The sequence below is a fragment of the Parambassis ranga genome, chromosome 19, assembly GCF_900634625.1.
Source record: "Parambassis ranga chromosome 19, fParRan2.1, whole genome shotgun sequence".
Classification (NCBI taxonomy): Eukaryota; Metazoa; Chordata; class Actinopteri; family Ambassidae; genus Parambassis; species Parambassis ranga.
This window is the reverse complement of record NC_041039.1, coordinates 20185683-20208570: the sequence shown is the minus strand read 5'-3', so window position 1 is coordinate 20208570 and position 22888 is coordinate 20185683. Positions and strand designations below refer to the sequence as shown.

The following is a 22888-nucleotide window of genomic DNA, read 5'->3' as shown; positions in this document are numbered from 1 at the left end:
AAATTAACATTTAAAACTATAATTGGATTTAGACACTAATGATAATGGTGGTCTGCAAAATTAGAAATAATCAAAGCTAATGTGTTGATTTAGTTTTAACTCTTGAAGTATGAATGAAAAGCCATTTTAAATACAAAGACCTCTGGCTCCCTCTAGTGGCCAAACCATGGCAGTAACTGAATTTAGCAACTTTAGCAAGTTTAAAATTCAATTAAATCACGTTGCATCGATCTCTAGTATTATAAATAAATACATTAATAATAAATAAGTCGCCACTGTTGAGTGCTAATCGTTAGATTGTTCCCTGCTGCGGGCCGTGTGTGATTTGGGAAACACATGGAAAGTTTAAATACCAACGTCAGCGTCTCTCCTCCTCGTGCCACCTCTGGGCCAATCAGGGAGCAGACGGTGAGATTAGCCCCGCCTCCCTCCTGCAGCGAAGATTCGGCGATGGCATGATGAGTGGATTTTAACACCGAAAGTACCCGCTGCTACCTCCGCACGCCGCTGAAATGGCCGCTGCGGCCGCAGACGAATCACCCGCGCCGAGTGCTGAGAGCGATGCGCCCCCCGCGGAGACAACCGAGGACCGCGGGGAGGAGAAAGAACAGGCCCTCACCGAACCGGAAACGGAGCAACCAGGCAGTAGCGCAGAGCCGAAAATGGAAGAGGTGGACGCGGAGGCCGGTGAAGAGAAGCCCGATGAAGCGGCAGACAAGGCCGCGAGTGAGGCGGTGACAGACGACTGCGCTGCGCCCGTCAACCAGGAGGCGACAGCCCCGGTAGAAGAAGAAGAAGAAGAACCGGAGCAAAAACCAGAGGTAGAGCAAATCCCGGGCGACGCTAACGGCGAGCCCAGCAGTGAGAGTGCTAGAAAAGAAGCTAAGGAGGAAGCTAAGGAGGAACCGAGGGAGGAACCGAAGGAGGAAGCTAAAGAGGAACCCAAGGAGGAACCCAAGGAGGAACCGAAGGAGGACAGCCGGTGTTCAGGAACAGACAGCGAGAAGAGCAAGGGTGTTTGTGAGGATGGTGAGAAAAGCAGCAGCAGCAGCAGCAGCAGCGGCGGCGGCGGCGGAGGCGGCGAGCTGGGCGACAAAAGGCGGCCAAGTGTGGAGATATCCTCCTCGGATGGGGAACCATTGAGCCGTATGGACTCTGAGGACAGGTGGGTCAGCGGGATCAGTACTTATCTGTACTCAGAGTCTGAACACACACACACACACAATAACACAATAAATCTGAAGAACTGTCAGCCTCCAACCTGCACAGCAGCCTCATGCTGTTGTGTTTGGTTGTCGTGTTTAAGACATAAAAACACTTGACATGAATATTGATTGTAGTCCAGTGAAACATGATAAACATTTTCAAACAGAAATTCATCAAATCCAAAACCTTAAACAACTTGACGTCATGGAGAAACATCCAAACTTGAGCAGCTGCGTGGGGGAAAAAAACTGCACATGTTTGATCCAGTGCAGGTTGAAGTGTTTTTAAATGTATTGAGTTCTGATGCAGTCACAATCATGTCATTGACTTGGTGTGAGTGATAGTGGCATGCATGGAAAATCGGTGTGGCCTGGAGGTCTTCACGCATTGAGACCAAGTAGCGTCTGCACCTGTTCCTTCATGGCCATGCAAAAGCCTGATCTATCCATTTTGTATTAACTGTGAGACTCTAATCCTCCTCCCCGCCTGCTTTTCTTTTCCTCAGTATCAGCAGTACTCTGATGGAGATGGAGAGCACGGTGTCCAGCGGGCGCTCCACCCCTGCCATGATAAACGGACAGAGCAGCACCAGCTCCTCTGGGACCAAGACGCTGGCATACCCCTGCTGCTGGGACCTGTGTCCACAGTGCTTCAACTCCAGCCCTGATCTGGCAGAACATATCAGGGGAATTCATGTGGACGGGCAGCGTGGAGGGGTCAGTGTACTCTAAAGTTTAATGTCCGACAGGCGCATCCACTGTTGATATCACCTCCATTGTAAAAAAAAAAAAAAAAAAAAAAATGCTGTTAAATGATCAGATAAAACAGGAAAAGGGGAAAGAAAGGGACAAATATGTGAACATCCTGAATCCATGCAGTTGACTCATCCTCACTGCTGCTACAAACAGCCGTTTAGAGGCACTGACACAACACTAGGCTTATGTGAGTACATTCAGGCATAACCACAACCACAAAAGTGATGGAGCGAGCCAGATGCACAAGATTAGCCTGGCGCACCTGCTATGTGAATGGCCCATTCCTGCCGCTCATACTCCCTGGAATGTCTTAAGCGCCTCCCTATTCCCTCCACCTCTGGATGCAGGCAGCGTCTCCGTCACTCTGTGCCTGTGCATTTCCTCAGGCGCCCGCTGATGACTTATGCCTTGTTTTTGATCGTGTACGTGCCCCCAGTTATAGGCCTGTCACAATAACAGATTTTGCTGGGCGATTAATTGCCAAGAGAAATGATTGCGATATGCGATAATATTGTCATTTTGAGACCATGTTCAACTAATATAATGATAACGACATATAATGCAAGTACATCCTTTCATAGATCAATAAACTTTAATTTCTAAAGAACATTTAACACTTAAAGGCCCCCAATCATCAACATTATTATTATTGTTATTATTAATGATGTTAATATTAATGTTGATATTATTATTATTATTATGAGTAGTGGTAGGCCTATTACCATGGCTTATCTGAGCATAGTCAATGAAGTTAATGCAGACAGCTGCAGTGAATTTTAAAAACGCCGCCATGTAGACAGAAACGCATAAAATAAACTGATAGCACAGATGGCACAAGGTGGCGACGCAGACAGCGAGCTGACAGTGGTCTGCTCAGAACATCCCATAAACATTACACAATGAGTTAAAAAAATAAGAACTACCTGTTGATTTGACACATTTTAAGACAGAAGCCGCGGCCATTTTTGCACACTTTATACGCTACGACGCACCGGAGTGACGCCTTTTGTCATCCAGTCTCTTTGGCAGCGAGAGGGAGGGAGAGAGAAAGAGAGAGGAAAACAAACGAGCATGCAAGTGTAATTTATCGCTGCCGAAAAACGTATCGAGCCCATTTAATTTATCGTGCAATTAATTGATTTATTGTTTATCGCGACAGGCCTACCCAGTTATTAATGCAACTGCATGCTGATCAAACCGGTTCTGTGTTTAAAGTGATGCATAAATATAAGTAGCCACTGACTGAATCAGAACAGCAGCAGCTGCTGCAAGCGTGCACGTCCGTCTGCGGGTCGTCTGCTTTTGACGAACACCTGCAGCAGAATCCAAAACTTGTCTTTTTTAGTGCATTTTCTTGCAGAAAAAGTTCCATTTAAATTGAAGTTTACCACACCAGCACCATCATTTTGACATTTAAAAATTTATTACACTGCAACGGTCAAACCTTGAGACTCTCTCTCTCTCTCTCTCTCTCTGCGATATCAGAAATCTCTGGCATCTTCCACCATCAGGCTGCGGGTTGCATGTTTAATTTGCAAAACATCCCTGAGTTCTTACCTAAGATAGCTTAGCAGTCAAACTGTTCACTTCCTTGTCTGTTTACTCCAGCAGCTGTATAAAGTCGTGTCTTGTTTTTTTTAATGTGTGTGCCTCTGTTTTCTGCAGGTGTTTGTGTGTCTGTGGAAAGGCTGTAAGGTGTATAACACACCATCCACCAGTCAGAGCTGGCTGCAGCGACACATGCTGACCCACAGTGGAGACAAACCCTTTAAGGTAACACACCAGTGCTGCTCCTCAGCTATTTAATAGAATGTAAAGTATCTGCATGTAAATCTAGTCGTTTCCCCCTTTTCTCTGCTGCAGTGTGTGGTTGGTGGCTGCAACGCCAGCTTTGCTTCCCAAGGAGGGCTGGCCCGCCATGTCCCCAGTCACTTCAGCCAGCAGAGCTCCTCTAAAATGTCCAGCCAGGCCAAACTGAAGGAGGAGTCCCCCTCTAAGGCTGGACTCAACAAGAGGAAGAAGCTCAAGAACAAACGCAGGTGCTCCCTACGTACGTACCTACAGACACAGGCACACAAACCAACCCGGACTTCCTCACTTCTCTTATACCCCGTTCACACTGGGGGGAAAAAATCTGGCTAAAGCGGGATTCGGGCCTATCCAGATGTTTTGTGAACACCTCGAATCCGGCTGTATCCAGTTTGAATTCAATCCGGCTAGATTCACCTCTCGTGGGTGGATTGGCTCAAATGTGGCTCAGGTGTGAACGCAAATGTAGCTAGCGAATCCGGTTAGCGACATGCTACTTCCGGCTAGCGATGTGCTTCTTCGGTTCACGGGGTGCGACACGGGACAAAAAAAACGCACGACACATGTGCACACGCGGTCCTACCATGGCCTGAACGGACTCTGTATATTACGAGGCGCCACCTAGTGGTTTGGAGGACCACAAACACGCTGGATGAAGCCGGATTGAGTGCGGACACAAGTGTGTGCTAGCCAGATTTGAAAATAGGTCTGAACGCATCCAGCTTAAAGGCTGTCTGGACTCAATCCTACTCTAGCTGGAATGACTTTCTCCAGTGTGAACGGGGCCTTAGTTTAACTGAGTTTTCAGGTGGACAGATGGTCTGTGTGTGAGGGGAAGAAACTTTTTCCAAACCCATCTATAAATAAAATATGCATCATCACATGCTGAACTTTTGACTTGATTTATCTAGTAAATGAATGGAGCGGTCTTCATCTATTAAATTAAATTCATACAATTTTTTGGGTTGTGCTAGTTTAAATGGTGACTATAAATCTTTCTGATGATATTGGACAGATGGAGCCCCACATGTATCCACTGAGTCTTCTACTTGTCCATCAAAATTGACTTCCTTGAGATGCGGCATCATAGCAATAATGTTCGCATCTTTTAAGGACGCAAATGTTTTGTGTTACCATGCAAACATTCTGATCTGTTCCATACACAGAGAGAGTAGAGAGAGATTACTGGCTTTTTTGTAATAGAAATGGTGATGATGGATGAACAGCTAGCAAACCCCACAGTCTATCTGTTCTGCATGCATTTGTTGTGTGATCTATAACGGTTCATTTCACTAAAATCTTTACTAGATAAGTGTGTAGAGTGATGCTGTTAACGATAGAAACTCTTTTTTTTACTGATGTGCAACTTTTTCTCGTTAAAGGTAAAGCTTTTTCATTCATGAGATGGTTCTGACCTGGATGTGGTTACTTACAGTTTGTTCATCTGGCAGCCACAGTGGGATTCCTGCTGTTATGTTTTTGTGTGTGTTGTTGTTGTTTTTTTTTTCTTTGCTCACATCTGAATCCTGTCCTGTTCCCCCTCTTACAGCGAGGCCCCACGACTTCTTTGATGCCCAAACCATGGATGCTATTCGCCACAGGGCCATCTGTCTCAACCTCGCCACCCACATTGAAAGTGTGGGCAACGGCCACAGTGTTGTCTTTCACAGTACGGTAGGTCCGACTGTCTGCTTCCTCTTTAATGGGGTTCAAACAGCAGGAGGGGATTCAGAGAGAAACGTTTAAAAACAGTTGTTTTAAATTCTAAGAAGCTTTATGTTTAGCTTCTAACTGTGGATGTTGAAATGTAAAAATGCTTCCTTGTATAGAATATGTGAGAACAAGCATAACTGAAAAATTAAGGATGTTTTTGGTAAATACTGCAGCCATTAGTTAATCATATAATCATAAATAAAATATGTCTTTAGCCATATTCAGGGAGAATAAAGAACCTTTCTGTTAGCATTAGCTTATGGTCCCTAAGCATAAATATTCATACATTTATTCTAATGTATTCAATGTGTTTTTTTTTTCATATAGACAACAGGGGGCATGAAAGAGTCATTACTTGATAATCAGCCTCCTCCAATCATAGCAGACTTCTTGTTTCCCTCCATGCACTTACATTGAACCTGCAGAAACACCCGAAGGCTCGATGGTGTTTTCCTCTGAGTCAGACTTCACAGTTAAAGACAATTGGATTGTTATTGTGTTTGTGTGTGTGTGTGTGCTGCTCGGTCCATTCTGCGCTCACTGCATGATGCATTATTAAAGATCTGTAAAGTGCCCTCGCAGCTTAATATTGAGGCCACAGATGAAGAAATAGGGAACGCTGTTTTTCCATGAAAGGTTTTCCAGCGTATTTGCTGACAACCGCTCTAAAAGTTGAGCACAGGGATTACGTCTTCGTAGTGGGAGGTCAACTGTAAAGACGCTGTCGATATGATGAGTGTGAATGGCAGATTTTTGACTGGCTGCAGTTTTCTTGCAGATCCACTAGGGGTTACTCTATCTCCTTTTTTTTTTAGCACTGGTGTGTAGTCTTTGTCCAAAGCTGGAGGAAAAAAAAAGTAAGGACCATGATCTGCTGTGTAATCCCCCCTTTTGTTCAGATGCTTCACATAAAACACGAAACAATCCCACTCGGTTGTGTCTCTGTACTGTAAGTACTGTATCCTGTTACTTTGTTGTAAGAGCAGACGGTGATCCTAGGGAAGAGCCTGGGCCTGTTTTAGCAGGGACTAGCCTTCTGTAGAGAATATTTTCCATATACCGTTTTTCCCTCAGTGAGTTAATTGATTTATAAACTATGCATTTGGTGTACTGTACCCCTGTGGCATGTCACCGCTTGCAAACCTCTCAGTGGTGGAACCTATTAGAAAAATCCATATTTTCTCCCTTGGGATAAATGCAAAAGTATCTAATGTGGCCTTTTAACAGCCTTTCAAAGACAGCAGTTTATGATAAGTAATAAGCTTGGCTTGGTTTATTTATTTTTTTTGGCACTTTCAATTCAAGCTAAGGGATTAGACCCAGACGGGCAGTGTGCTGTTAGCATGTTTGTGGAATGAAAGTGTGTCTCTTTAGCCTCTGCATTGGTTCAACTGCCATTATCTTTATATTTTTTTCTTCAATAGAGAGCTACTCAAAGTAACACCAACAGTCCTATGAAGGCATGAACACGCTCTGTAGACACAAAGCCTTTTATGTTTTCTGGAGTGAATAATTTAAGCGTCTATAAAACGTGTTGAGTGCAGTTTGAGAGAAACACACACACACACACACACACACACACACACACACAGTTGGGTGTTGACTTCAGCCTTACTCCTCTGTTGGTGTTATCTTACGTGTTTAGTCACATTCAGGGTTTTTTCTGCTCAGCAGACCTCAACTGCTACAAACCTCAACTGCTCAGCAGCAGCCAAGAATTAAAAAAAAAGTGAAGATAAAGCTTGGGAAGAGGTTAAGAGAGGTAACTGCATATTTGGACCCAGACTGAGAAGGTGGAAGAAGCGGTCAGGGGGAGGGAGTGTAACAAATGGAGAGAGAAACAAGAGGCTCCGAAGGAGAGAAGGGGTTAAGTGAAGGTTAGGGTCATGGAATCGGAAGGAGATCTGGCATATATTCTTTTTCTTTCTAACCTCTGGGGGATTGTGGTGGAAAAGTGCGGCGCAGCGCCAGACCCCAGGCCCCAGTGGACACTCCCAGGCCTGGGGAGATGGAGCAGAGCTGCGGGGGGTTCTGTGGAGTTTGGCCAGTAGGCCTGCTGACCTGCCAGAGCAACTCAGTCATGTTTATGGTGGGATATTTTTGTTATTGCACCAATCTGCGTCATCCACAGCTTGACCCCCTGACACGAGACAGGCACCCAGTTTTAGCAGGCCTGCCCTCCCCCGCCTTCGCTCCTGGAGTTTTGTCTGCCTTGTTTTGGAGCCGCACTAATATTCACTCCCTACGTCCTCCTCCATCCTCCCTCCTTTTCTCTTACGTCCCTCCCCTCGGATTTATAGAGGGGATTAGGATCTGTCCCTTAAAGCACCACCTTCCATCATCAAACTACTCGGCTCACAAATCACTTCATGCTGCTTAAACACAAGCCCACTTCTTTATCTTTAGCCTTTACATGCACTGCCATAGCCCTTGGCTTGTGATTATTAACCTTGTGCTATGAGGAGCCTGAGGCCACAGGTTAACAGCAATGCATTTTCAATTAAAAGGGCAGTAAAGCAGCTGGTGCTGCACTGAGTCTTACCTGCAGGGCTTGAGACACCAGCGTAGGGTCCTCTGCAGGAGTTTCTCTAGCAAAGTTTCCTTACTCCTCCCATTTACATTTATAAAGCAAACGGATAAAGTGAATACATGGAGACACAATGCAAATGTATGGTTTGACCCCGATTTTAAAAGTTGGTCAGTTGTCTTCACATTATCCAGCTGGTCCATTTAGCTTACAGAGGATATGTGAAAAGGTTTCAGTTGCGTCACTCTTGCTGCTCTCCACTCTTAAGACATTTAATACATATGCATTGCATTACAGACAAGAGACAACATGGATAAACTGACAACTTTGCTGCTAAGTTCAAAGCTTCCAGCAGACAAATGTTAAGGCGGCAAGCCAGCAACGATAAAATTCATCTTTGCTAAGCTAGGCAAAATGTTCCTTTTTAAAAAAAAAGTGAATCAGACACGTTTGCATCCTGTTTGCTCCCCTCAGAACTATCAGAATGTTTTTGAAAAAGAATTCTCAGATCATCCATCTATCCCCTCAGCTATCGGCTCATCCTTAAGGGATGTTATTATTTTTTTGCCAAAACCTGGAAATGTAGGGGAAGTTGTTAGAGGAGGAGAGCGACTGCAGGTCTCAGTGGCACCTCCTCCCTCCCGCCCTCCCTCCTGTCCTCAAAGCGTTTCCATCAGTGCCACTACCAGTCCCTAGAGTCACAGAAATAATTTCAGATATTCATGTGCGTAAGAGAAGTTCTTCACATGTGAGCTCATTCAACATCCTAAAAATAGACACTCACGGAAGGAAAAAAAGGCAATTGACGCAAGAGGTTATATCTGCGGTTATTTTCGACACTCCGGGTTATTTTTCTAGCCGTTCATTTCCCTACTGACAATATTTGTGAATTCCTGACCAGTTTTTACTATAAACCAACACAGCATGATAGATGAAATGTTATGCATCAAAAGAGCCAACTATTTAGTGGGTCGGGTATCGTCTCGACTGTATTTTGACATGAAGAGAAGCCTTTTAAAATTTGTAGTTGCTTTCGGATTTCGGAGTCGAGTACAAACACCAGGTAACGATGTGGCAGGTCACTGCAGCAACCGTTATCAAGTGGGTGCTAGTCTCTACTAACACATCCCTGCCCTGGCTCCCTGTGCATCTCATGTCTATCTCCCAGGCTCTCGACAATGTCGGATCCAGACAGTGTAACTTTGGTCTGAATTTGAATGTCTTGGTCTTGTAGTATGTTGCCAGGGGAATGTGGGATAGAACCCACTGAAAATAGAACTCTCACAGAGCTCTTGCATGCATTATTAAGGGTGCTCACTATGCTTATTAGTGTAATGATCAGCCACTGTATCACTTGGTAAGATGTTTGAAGCATGTAGTCTCATTATTCATTAGAGAGATGGGGCCAGGACGGGGGCACGTCTTTGAAGCTGGTTCTCCACAGACAACAGAGAATGCTGCAATATTAGCCAAACCTGACATATTCCATGCTTGTAAAAACCACAAATTAGCTTGAAAATTAGCAGTAGCCTAATATTTAGGTTAAATTATGGCCCTGTGTAATTATTTCTGTGTCTGTCTCTGTGCAGGTGCTAGCCAAGAGGAAAGAGGGATCGGGCAAAGTGAAGGTTCTCCTACACTGGACACCTGAGGACATGTGAGTAAAGCTTTCGCTGTTAACTATTGGTACTAATATTTACTTTTGACCTAAGAATGAACTGATCATTGATGACTCAAACACATCCTCCACATATTTAGCCTGGTCCTTTTTGAGGGGTATACATGTATACGTGAATCTCAGCCTGTCTGTGAGAGCTTTATGATTCTCTTTTCCATCCAGCTGCGAACACAGATCAGTGGTCTTCCTACACAATCAGGGCTTGCTGTAAATCTTCCTCTCATGGCTGATTCAGTATTTGTTGTGGAGAGCTCTTGAGTGTGAGGAAACTAGGTCCTCTATAGTGTATATCATTGACCCTCCTTCACAAAGGTCTCCTCACAGAGAGCCATGATTATCAGCCAGTATGTCTTCAGGAGGAGAAGGGGTGGCTGTGAAGTCTGTCCCTCTCTGGGTCTAGTGGTAGTTAGATATACTCTAGGTTGGATTAAAGTGTTGACAACTGATACTTGTTTTATGCTGCTCTGCTTTCACCTTTTTATTGTTTTTGAGCATCACATGGGACAGGTAACCATTCCCTTTGTTTTTCCCTTGATCAAAATGAGTGTGTGTAAACAGGCCAGTCAGCCTCTTGTAGGGTTGGGCGGTATTAAGGTATACTGGCGGGGCACACGGGTAGCGACGGTATCATTTTTTGTTTTTTTTTTATTAATTTAAGATATCATTGTACAATACAACAGGAAAGTACAATATAACCATCTTTTACATTTTAACACCCACCTCACCCACACCCAAATACGACAATAGCAATAAAAAAAAAATAGCTATAGTATAATGTATTTCTAACATAAATGCTGCACAAGACTCTTAACATGATAAAATTACAAAAACAAACAGAAACACATCGGGATGGGTTTATACAAGTTTAATACCGCGGTGTGCTGCCAGCATGAAATTAAAAAGTTTATAATGCGTTTTACCTGCCATGAATTGTAGGCTACAGCAGCTGAATTAGCTGAAATGATGAACTCACATGCTACGTACCCATGTTCGCCTGTAATTAATTTGACCAGGGGGGGGTTGGGTGGTGCACGGCACGGTATTCACGTATACCGGGTAAAATATGGAGGGCGTTTGACGGTAGCAAAATTTGAATACCGCCCAACCCCAGCCTCTTGTACAGTTGCACTCCTGTGCTTAATTGCCTGATATAGGAAAAGCACAGGCGTCTTCTCGAAAAGGCAACGGGTCACAGTCCGACTGGAACAGTGCTAGCATGCAGCCATGGTACACCTGCACAGTTTTCTGAGCTGTAATGTTATAGACACATTCGGAACTGTTCCACCCTGTCCTTATGTGTCCCCAGCTTAGCCCTTCCAGCTACAGAACACTAGAGGTGAACATATTACATTATTTTTTTAATTATTAAAAAACAAAAAATCCTTGGGCAGAAAGGCATGATGGTTTGGCATGGATGCTGTCACAGAGTCAGAGAGCTTCACAGAATGCTGTGATTCTCAGCAGGGCTCTTGCTCAAGGGGAGCTCCCACCATGTTTCCTACTCTCCCACACTCCCATTAAAGGGTTTGACTGCACAGACTCTGATGATGATCAGAGAGCAGAGGGAGGAGGAATGGAAGAAAGGAGGAGTTGGAACAAGGAGGCACAAAGGTGACAACGGTGAAGGGGGAGTGGGGGAACAGGGTCAAAAGGGTTAAAGAAAAACAAAAGATGAAATGTGTTTGGTGAACACATGAGCCAGTATCGCCCATCGAGACCTTGATGATGCATTATGAAACGGATTGCTTCTAACCATTTCCAGTGAGCACAGTGTAGCTGATCCTTAGTTCTCAGGTTCCTGCCACTTCATCCTTCATCCAATCCTTCCTCCTCTTCTTTCCTTTTCCCATCTCTCATCCACCTCTACAATCTTCTCCTCTCTCTGCATGTGGGAGTTTAATCTTCTGCAGAGAGAAATAATGAGGGAGAGGGGGGGGGGTAGAGAAAGATGAAGTTTGGCGATCAGGAAAGACTTCTCAGATTAATTCCAAACAGAGAGAGACGTAGATGGAGATTGATGCTGCGCCTCAAAGTCAGACAGAGGCAGAAAATGGGCGAGATGGCGATTGGAGGAAAGTGAGAAATAGGAGTGGGAAGAGAGTGTCTGTGAGGGAGAGAAATGTGAGGAAGAGGCAGAATGAAACCAGAGAGAATGGATGATGAGGAGGAGCAGGAGGAAAACGGTGATGCTACAGAGTCATTCTTAAACTGCTGTTCGCCCCGTGTCTGACGGCTGTGGTTATTGAAACTATTGATTACAATTAAGGGCGGCTTCATGCTCTCCCAATTAATTTGATCGTATTACAGTACATACAGTAAGTTTGTTAGCCTGATGATGTCATTGATAATTGAATGAAAAGCATGGGGATACATAATGTCATGCTAACAGCTAGATTGATCCTCTTGGTAGACATGGAAACTACAAACTACTACAAAATGATTAAAAGGCTTCTAGGTTGAGGACTGACTGCACTTTCCCCATGCAGGTGGTAAGGCAAGGCAAGGCAGGCTTTATTTATATAGCACCATTCATACACAAGGCAATTCAGAGTGCTTTACATGATGATGAAATCATCATGTAAAATGAATGAATGAATGAATGAAATGAATGAAATCACAGACTAAAAACATTTTAAAACATTAAATTAAGAAGGAAATTAAAATCATAAAAAGAATAAAATCATAAAAACATCAAAATAAATGAGGGTGATTAAATGAGAAGAGTGCAGTCAAGTAATTAGGAGAACGCTGCAGTAAACAAATGTGTTTTCAGGCCTGACTTAAATAGAGTGACTGTCTGAGCAGACCTCAGGTGTTCAGGAAGGCTGTTCCACAGGTGAGGGGCAGAATAATACCCCGTTCACACTGGGGAAAAAAATGTGGCTTAAGCAGGATTCGGCTGCATCCAGATCAATCCAGAAGTTTTTTTCTGAGTGTGAACACCTCGAATCCGGCTGTATCCAGTTTGATTTCAATCTGGCTAGATCCACCCACGAGAGGTGGATCTAGCCTACCGCGGTGTGAACGGACTCTGTATATTACGAGGCGCCACCTAGTGGTTTGGAGGACCGCAAACATGCTGGATGAAGCCGGATTGAGTGCGGACACAAGTGTGTGCTAGCCAGATTTGAAAATAGGTCTGAACGCATCCAGCTTAAAGGCTGTCTGGGCTCAATCCTACTCTAGCTGCAATGACTTTCTCCAGTGTGAACGGGGCCTAACTGAATCCTGCTTCACTCTGTTTGGTTCTGACCCTGGGTACACACAGTAGGCCTGTCCCTGATGATCTCAAGCGTCTGGACGGTTCATAGGGAACCAATAAGTCCAGGATGTATTTTGGTCCAAGACCATTCAGTGCTTTGTAGACCAGGAGTAAAGTTTTGAAATGTATCCTTTGACTCACAGGAAGCCAGTGCAGTGGTACATCCCATCCTCTTTAAATGTTGGTTAATTATAGGTGAGAGTTGTTATTTAGTAAATTGCATGCTGTGTTGCTGCCGGGATCGTTCAGTTCGATCAAGTCGATATATCAAGTCTCACTGTAATGTCTGTCCGATAGATAATGTTGTAGTTATCTGGTCAGCCATGGAGGGCCGTGACACTGAAGTCAACAACGATTGTGTGTGAATGTTTCTTGTCACTCGAGTCAATGATTAGCTGTTTGAATGTGGGAAGTCATGTTTATTAATGCTGGAGCAACCCATTCAGAATCCCAGCAACACTCATTAACTCGGTTTGGATCACTGAGTAACTGATTAACATGAACTATTCTGAACATGAAGGATAAGAAGTTCACCGACGAGGGGAGAGGGGAGGCTGAGAGAGGGGGGGAGAGAGAGAATCATAATTGCTGTCTAATCTGTGATGGATGGGTGAATGGATTCTCCTGCATGCTGTTGATTGCTTTGGAATAACAAACACTAGAATATATATCGTCTCTGTCAGAGCGTGCCTGGAGCCCCTGTATCCACACAGACTTTATCTTGCACAAAATGGCTTTATCTCTTTAAACCTTTGTTGGCTCTTTTTTGTTTAGTGTTTTTCCATCGCTGTGTTTATATTTAGTCATCTGTAAAAGTTCACAATGATCACAAGCTAGTGGGGCTGTCCGAAATAGCACTTTTTCCACATTTTAGATATACAGCACAGTTTCTCGAATACTTGGGAAAGAACTTAAAAAGGGCAATTTTTGATCATCATAATGCGGCAGTGTTTGAAAGTCTATATATGGCAATATTACACGTAATTACAATAAACTGTTACATATCAGGACTTCAGAGAGGAGAATATAAGGAACTGAACTTTAAAACGTTAAATTTAAAACGACAGAGGAGCTGCTGCTACTAAATATTCCTCTGTCTACACATTCACACACTAAAAAATATGAGGTATGCAACATGGACGTCAACCATGCTCATAAAACCTGCTCAACAATATCACAATATCTGGCTGCACTCTTTATTCATTTATGCCAGTGCACGTGTCTTTGTTGTGTGTTAGTTAAAAGAAACACGCCAGCACTAAACCTTCAACCACTGCAGGCATTTGTAGTTATCAGGTAAAGGGAAAAAAACAGCCTGAATAGCAGTGACCTCTGAAACGCCGCACAGTGAGTCCTCTCTGTGCACCTGCAGTGAGTCCTCTCTGTGCTCCTGTATGGTTACATGGGCTGCATCCACTCCTCATCCACTGACCCAGCCGTCAGTCCGGTGTTGAAGACTAGACTTTAGTCTGGCAGGCACCCCTAGTAGCTCTCTGCACAAGGGCCTCAACTCACAATACACGTTTCTGCCTCATAAAGAAGCGAGCCAAATAACGGTCTCCTCTGGAAAATCAAACAAATCCATTTTTCTTTATTTGGCCTGTGTGACTGAATGGGGTCTCTGGGTGGAGACATCTTAGTGGGCTGGAAAGTGTGTTTTTGTGTGTGATCTGAAGGCTGTGGTGTGGTGTGGTGTGTGTGTGTGAATAGTGTGACACGTGTGTGTGACTGTGTACTGTGTATTTCCCATACATTACAGTGTAATAACTCACCAGCACCACATCACACTCTCTGTGTCGCTCATGTTTATGGGGACTGGACTGGAGCATACACATGAGAGTGTGTTCTCTGCAACACTCTGCAGGTTCCCTTCTTGTCATTTTGAGGTTTGCTTTGGACAGTAACTCAGGATTAACCCAAACTTTAAAGCAGCTGTGACGGGGACTGGTTCTTGTCTTGTCTCTGTGTCCTCTCAGCTTCCTCTCTCTTTTCTCACCACCATTAAAAGGGGTAGACACATTCTGGTATGGGCCACTAAATTAAAAAAAGTTGGTACCAACTTGCTTTTATTAAACTAGGAGACAGGTCCCCCTCCAGTTCCGGTTCCGGTGTCCTGTCCTTCGTTTGTCGTCTTTCCATCACTTTTGTTATTCCTTTTCTTCTCATCTCTACCTTCAGCTCTGCTACATGAGAAGCACTACCTGCACACCATCTCACAGAACGGGCTGACTAGGCATGTGAATGAGCGATTTGGCTGAACGACTGCCTGCTTGCCTAACTGCCGCCTGCAGTGTGTGTGCGCGTCTGCATGTGTGTGTGTGTCTGCGTCTCTGGGGGCTCCTGTGATGACGCACATAGTGACGGGGAAATGCTGGGAGTGGAGACGGGGAGGTGGGGGCCGGAGGAAGGAGGCGAGCTGCAGTCGACTTGCTAAGCTCTTTGTTTCTTTCTTCTGCACCTCAACTTGCCACGCCAGTGCTCGCACACTCCCGTCTTTTTTTTCCCGAGGGGATCACACTGCTGTGGGTACAGTAAGGTGCAGCTGAGCAGTACAGTATTTGTGCTTGTCACCCTAAAGACATCACCTCCCTCCAAAAAAAAAAAAAAAAAACCTGTTCTGATTTAAAGGTGCTGTATGTTAAGCTACTTTCAAAAGTCACATGCATGCACCAACACTGTACATACAGACAGTTTGATAAGTCCAAAGGCAGGACTGTACGCTTTGTCCTCCATTTGCGTGTGTGTCTGTCTGTCAGTTCCAGTGTTTTGGTCAAGGCCGCGTTACTTATGGAAATGTACTCAGTGTTCGAAGGAAGGTGTTAACATGTGTGCAGTCTCCTCTCTACCAAACTCCCACTCTATCTCTTCCTCCCCTTCCTTATTGTTAAATATTGAAGTCTAACCACATGTGCTGTGTGTGTGTGTGTGTATTGTCTTGCAGACTACCTGACGTGTGGGTGAATGAAACGGAGCGATCTCAGCTGAAGACTAAATTGGTGCACTTATCCCAGTTACCGCAGGACACAGCGATGCTATTAGACCCCAACATTTATCGGTGAGTGTGTTATGATGATGCCAGCGGCCTCTTTGTGCACATGCATGCACAGACGCACAGTGTCTGCTTTTCCTCAGTTGAACACAAGTTTTCAATGTGCAAATATTTGTTTTATTTATCAGTAGGATTCATCGTTTGAAGCATTAAAGTAACACAGGAAAGTGTTACTTTTCTTGTAACTCTTCACACCTGTGTGCGTATGTGTGTCTGTCTGTGTGTGCGCAAACTTTAATCCAGCAGGTGGCACCAACTCTTGTTATCAGCACTCAGAGTTAGAAAGTGCAGAGAAAACACTTTTGTGTGTGTGTGTGATGCAGTAGATATTATTATGTTACTGCATGGTCAAGAAGTCGGATAAAACTAGCAGTTTTGATTTCATAATGAAGATATATTCAAGCTTGATTAATGACAACTGAGTATTAATGTATTTAATTAAGACAAAAATTGATTTGAATACAGGACAACTCGTACCTTGTTGTCTCCCTAGCTTATTTTCTCTGTCTTTAAATGCACCACACACCACTACACATTAGTGATGATGTCGTTTAAAAGCACCTCTGCAGGACTGAGTACACTCATCACTGATATGAGAAAACAAGGTTAACTTTATGGTATATCATAAAAGGTTAAAAATGAATCCCGAAAGAGGAACAACGTGCCTAAAATAACAAGAGTGGTCATCTTACTGGAGATATATGGCACACAAGTCTGCTAATCAGCACGCAGGCTGACTGATTTTAATTAGACCTGAAGGCTCAGTTACTGCAGAGGCTGCTTCTGGACTCTGATTTCATAGTAGAATATAACCGTCAGCACTTAGCCAATTTATGTCAAGGTTGTCCTAATGCATGAAATCCCCAAACAAATGTGGCGGTCGGTGCCTGTGGCAGTAAACACGGTGGTGTGTCTGGAACCCCTGTACATGTCAATGGGATGGAAACACACCGGCAGTTTAGGATTATATTATGTCATCATTGTTTCCATGTTGAAGTCATTCTGTGTTGCACTAAAAATCATACAGCAAACATGTTTTTCAGAATGGACTTTTTTTTTCCTGTCTTTTCAGAGCTCTTCCTCAAAAGCGGCTGAAGCGTAGGTAAGCTAAAAACCGTTCGCCACACAGAAAATGATCGTGCACGCACAACACTACTGTGGTGTGTTTATGTCACAATCACAATAATGGCTCATAGCCAGCCATTGCAATCATGTTAATCAGTTAAAATAAGTGCACAAGTAATCTGATCTGGCTTTTGGTGCCAAATTAAACTACAAGTACGGTGAAACTGTTGCCGTACGTGTAGAAGGAAACAAAATAAACATTACTGGAAGTTTTGTTTACCTTTAATTAGAGTACCATAATGTCCCAAACTTCTCTCAATATACAAACAATAAAAATAAGGCCAAGAATAACCTTATAGATAAGAACATGAATAACAGAAGTGCTTCCCCGTACTGCAGGACAACTTCTGTGTTAGTGACAGCCAGGGCTGAACGCACAATTGTGGATTTAAAGATGGTCGGATTAATTTAGTATACACAGGTCACTGTGGCCATACATTTCTGGTAATTAGGACAAAGTTTTTACACAAAAAGGATGAAATAACCACGGGATGATATTTATTTTATATCCAGAATACACTTAACTGTGACAGTTTAACCTAAAAACACTACGTTTGACCTGACAGATTTCTCACTGATTCTTTATTAATGCACAGAAGGCATTTTTTCCTCATCTCTTTACATGTAGATACGCGCTTTACTCTACATCACGTCAGTGTCCGTGCCGTAGCTACCATATTAGCATCTTTCCTTCCTTTTTTTTTTTTTTTTTTTTTAATTCAGCAGTGTTTGTACCTGTATGCAAACAACTCAGAGCCACAGAGCGCTGAGGTCACGTGTGTAGTCTGACAGGCATTTTAAAATTTTCATGTTCTTTTGGCTATGACGTACATAAAAGGATGCTGACGCACTGTGATGATATGGTAATCTTCGTGCATCTGCTGCAGTATCCCCTGTGGCTCTGGCTCTCCTGTGATGAAACATCACTGCAGCTGATCACACATCACCCACAGTTTCACAGTTACTTTGTGCCATGAAGCCAGAGAAATGGGTCCATTTAGAGCCATGGCTCGTGGCTTTTACTCGTTGCACTCAAACATTAGGTCATATCTGGATGTTTATTATTCTGTTAATTGACCTCAGCGGTTTAGTGCAGCAACTTTAAATGTGTGTGTGTGTAATGAGAGTCAGCTCAGAACATCCAGGATAAAGCCAATTTTTCATTCTGTAATCTCTCTCTTAACAAACTGGGAACGACTCATGCTCTCCTCCTCTGTGTCTTTGTCTCCTGTCTTTGTGCTCAGCCTGTAAGGAGTCTTCCGTGGACTTGATACTTAAGGGGGAAATCCTTGTTCATAGGAGGTTTATCTTATGGGACGGGACATTCTTCATCTGTCTCTGCAGAATGGGGGGGGGGTGAAGCGGCGATAAAAGGAAGTGAAACTGGCTATGCTGCAGTTCTCCTTTTTGTCAGTTTTTGTGTATCTAAAATGACTGTGTGATGTAAAATGGGACTCAACTTTTAACTTTGTGTTTAAAAAAAAAAAAAAAAAAAAATCAATGAATGTTTTTTTTTTAACAGGCACCAAACTGAAAATGTTCTTACAAACATATAGTGTAAAAAAAAAACAGTTTTGTGTAAGCTTGTCAGATAATGCAGCATATTTTATAACTTTTTTGTGTAAAATATTTATCCAGATTTGTAACTTATTTTTATACCATGAAAATGCTGGTGTTCTGTGGATTTTTTTTGTGTGTGTGTGTGTGTGTGAAGGTTTTGAAAAGAACCGTTTCAACTGTGATAATATGTTAACTGTCGCCTGTAGGGATATTTGGTACATTTCTAGCTGTTATATTACATTGACATATAAGTCTTCACGGATCTTATTTATACTTTACTGAATGCAGTACTGTTAACCGTGTGTATGACAATGAAGTGTAAGGTTGTGCCAGTCAAGTCAGACTCGTATTCACTATGATTCAAACTGTTACAGGAGCAATAACTTTGGACACGACTGTGTAGCTTTTTAAACCGGATCATAAACGTGAGCCTCTGCAGGGACGTACATGTACCTGTCAGTTTATTGTTGCCATGCGGATGTGTCTGCAAAACCACCAGCTACACATGTGTCAGAAACCACAGCTGACTCTTAACAGAAGCTGTGGGAAGATGTCTGTTGCTACATACATCAGTACAGTTTGTCTTTAAAGAACATAAACACAAGCAAATATGCAGGGGTACTGGCTTTAAAAAAAGTCAACATGTACTGTACAACTCTGTAGACTCCTATCCACTGTGCACTACCTATTGATGAGTATAATAGGAACACCTCTTGTTCTCTGAAGTATGAAATCGGCTTGGATTATACACAGTCTGTAAACTATACGACGTAAAAAAAAAGTTCAAATCCCACCAACTTTCCCAGACTTCCACCTCCTCTTCCTAAAGTAACATGAACTGTGTACATATATCATAGTTGTTATGATAAATTTGCATTACTGCTCTTCAAGCACTTACTGTTGAAAAATTGTGTTTTCTACATTGTGTTGTTCCTTTTTGGAAATGAAATACTGTGTTTGTAATAAAATCGGGGAAAAGACAGATGTTGACGAACCCAGCTCATTTTTTTTTTTAAATGGCATGAAGCAGCACTGGTTCTACTCTTCTACTATGAATGTAGGATAGTATATTAGTTCCTTATGTGAGCGTTGGAAGGGTTTGCCTGGGTTATTTGGCGTCCATTAGCAGAACAGCTTTGGGAGCGTGCTGTGGAGGAGCTAATGACTGGGCCAGCAGGGCAGCATCCCTGCCAGCCTCAGCTGTTGGTGAACATGCCTGCAGAGAAAACTTGAGTTCAGACAGAGGTCTGCCACAATACGGCTGTCCTGCTCTTCATCATTTTAAGCTCACACATACAGAATTCATTTAGGACTCTTCAGCTTGTGATATAATGAGGCTCTCAGGTGTTGTTGAGTAAACACTGAGAATGGTTGTGTTTGCTCCGTGTCTTTCTTTCAGATAAATGCAACAGCCTGTGTCCATTCATTGAACTGTTGGTAGCTGGTAAATAATTAGTGATGATTTTAAGGAATACTTGGGTCAAGATGAGGTTAAAAAAAAAGGTTTAAACACTACTTGTTGCTGATGTTTGTAAGGAGAAAGTCATGCGTTCAGACCTCTACACTGTATGCCAATCAATGCTTTTACTTCTGAATACAGGAACCATAAGCATAATCAATAATAAAAATATGTCAATATGCATTTATCACAATTCCATTAACCCGGTTAGGCTACTGTATATTGAAGAGTTTCTTTACATAGAGGGTAACACCACAGATTCAGCCATTGGGCGGGATGCTGTCAGTGATACACGTGAGCTGTCACAGGAGGGTAATACCCCACAATGAATGCATCTTTTTAATAAATAACAGTTCTGATGACTGACTCAGCTTATTAATAACAGAACTCTTGGCAGAGTTGAGCTTAGAAACAATTAAAAAAATGCATCGTATCACAGTCATGTGTGCTGATTTAGCCCCGAGTCTGACAAAACCCTATATTTGAAATCTCTGTTGCTTGTTATTTAATTGGTTTATTATGGTTCCACAGAAATCTGCCACTGGCCAGTCGAAACTGCAGATAATTTACAGATTAATCAGTCTCATATGTCATATCGTGCCTCATAAATTACGTGATAAGTCCTAACGTATCCATGTTTTTCTTATGTCCTCATCCCCTCTGATGCATTGCATTTCCCATAAGTGATTATTTGCAGAATGTTTTGATCAAACAATGTATTTTTCTCCAAAAATTAGTCCAAAAATCTGCTCCACTCCAGAAGTGACATGATTTGCAGCGAACAGACTGATAGAAAGACTGGCAGGCAGATTTAGAAAACGGACAGTAAGTCTGCCTGCACACTCTAATCCAGCCTGTAAAAGGAATCGCTGCGCTGCTACCCTGAAGTGATGTCTGTTCACTCAACCCATGAGATGGAGTTTATACCTCCTTCATATTCTCTTATTATGCCAATCCCTTCGCCTCTGTCTCCACCAGAAAATCCCAGATAAACAGTTTTTTATTTTGTTTTGGATTAATCACAGCATATGGATTTAGTCGTTTTGTAACACACAGCTGCCTCATTATGCAGGTCCACCGGTCATCTTAAGTGCTGGTTCTGTAGTCTTACAGCTCTAATCTGGAACCCCTCCACCGTCTGCAGATCTGCTTTCACTCGGTGCTGAATCATCCATCTGAGTTTGTCATTGTGCACAGAATCCTTCCGTTCTCTTTCTGGCTACGCACACCACTGAAGAATGAAGGCGTTTCATCAATTAGAACAAAACCAATGAGCTGCTGCTCTGCAACTGTGTCCTTAACTTTTCAGTCCTTAACTTTTTTTCTCTATGGAAACATTTACAAGTATACCTATAAAAGTGTGATTTTTTTATTGGTCCACCAACAACATCTAGCTTTGAGTGTCAAATAAATCCTCACACAAACCTTTTTCTTTGTTTTTATAGTATATCAGTTAAGACTACCTAATTATTTCTATTGACGTCCTTTTCATTCTCGCAGCTAGAAATCTAAATGGTCTTTTTGTTTTTTAGTCTATTTGAAATGTTGCTGGTCTTTGTTGTGTCATTACTGTCCGTTCGTAGCTTCGTCTGCTTGCATTATTCATTTATTTAAGCATTGTGCACAAACACATTTTGACAGAATCGGACTCTTCCATTAGCACAGAGAGCTAATGGAGAAATGGTCAATAGGCTGTCCTTAAGTGGTCCTGACTTTTGACACAAACCCCCACCCCACCCCGCCCCTTGTTAAACGCAAGGACCCGACCCTGTCCAAACATCTTTTCAGCTGGTTGGACATTCAGTGCTCGCTGGTGGTCCCAGGCTTATTAATAACCACTGTGTTATTGTGCAGCGTCCTTTTTCCAGCCAACACAGTGTTTGTGAGACTTTCATAGATTAGATTATTCATCATGAATAACCGAATTGTAGCACGGTGAGCTTTTTTTTTAGCCTTTGTAAATACTTGTTTAACCCTCAGGCGTCACTTTAATTTACTGCTCTTTTGTGTCATTAGGGGACAAAAACGTCCACTTCCAAAAAACTGCTATAAAAAAATGGCATTTAAAGGGTTAAATTCCTCAAAATGATTTAATGTTTGGTAGTTTTGAGCAGGGCTGAAGTTGTCTAACATATTTATGCAGAAAAAAGTAAGAAAAAATATTAATCTGTTAATTTTTTATAGCAGTTTTTTGTAAGTGGACATTTTTGTCCACGAATGAGTTTCACCATGTTCTGGTGATGTATTTGAAAAATTTAAATTGGAATTCTAAAATGTGTCTAGAGAGAGTCTTTGTTACAAAAAATTGTGCCATATGCACCAACACAGATAAAATGGTGGCCAGGTAAAGAGGCAAAAATTACCCAAATGGACAAAAAAGTCCCCAATGACGCCCGAGGGTTAATACAAACCTGAACCTTGCCATGGTGATCTGTAGGCAGTGTTGGAAAGGATACTTAAAAAAATGATATTCAGTTACAGAATACAGATCACATGTCCTAAAATGTCATTTGTAATGTACTCCGCTACATTACTCAATCTGAGTAACATATTCTAAATGTGGAGTAAGAATGTGGACACTGTGTACAGGAAGGGCCAGAGTCGCCTCTACTTTCTGAGGCAGCTGAGGTCCTTCAACATCTGCAGGACGATGATGAGGATGGTTTATGAGTGTGTGGTGGCCAGAGCCATCATGTATGCTGTTGTCTGCTGGGGCAGCAGTCTGAGGGCGAGGGACATAAACAG

General features: G+C 42.8%; 1 protein-coding gene across 1 annotated transcript; it reads left to right on the top strand.

Moving 5' to 3' along the window:
* Positions 1-418: 418 nt before the first annotated feature.
* On the top strand, positions 419-19668 carry LOC114452606 (zinc finger protein aebp2-like). Its single transcript, XM_028431993.1, has 9 exons — positions 419-1165; positions 1712-1922; positions 3627-3734; positions 3825-4011; positions 5320-5444; positions 9600-9667; positions 15892-16005; positions 17072-17101; positions 18369-19668. The coding sequence occupies exons 1-9, from the start codon at positions 513-515 to the stop codon at positions 18373-18375; spliced, it is 1503 nt and encodes a 500-aa protein (XP_028287794.1). The 5' UTR covers positions 419-512; the 3' UTR covers positions 18376-19668.
* The last annotated feature ends 3220 nt before the right edge of the window (positions 19669-22888 follow it).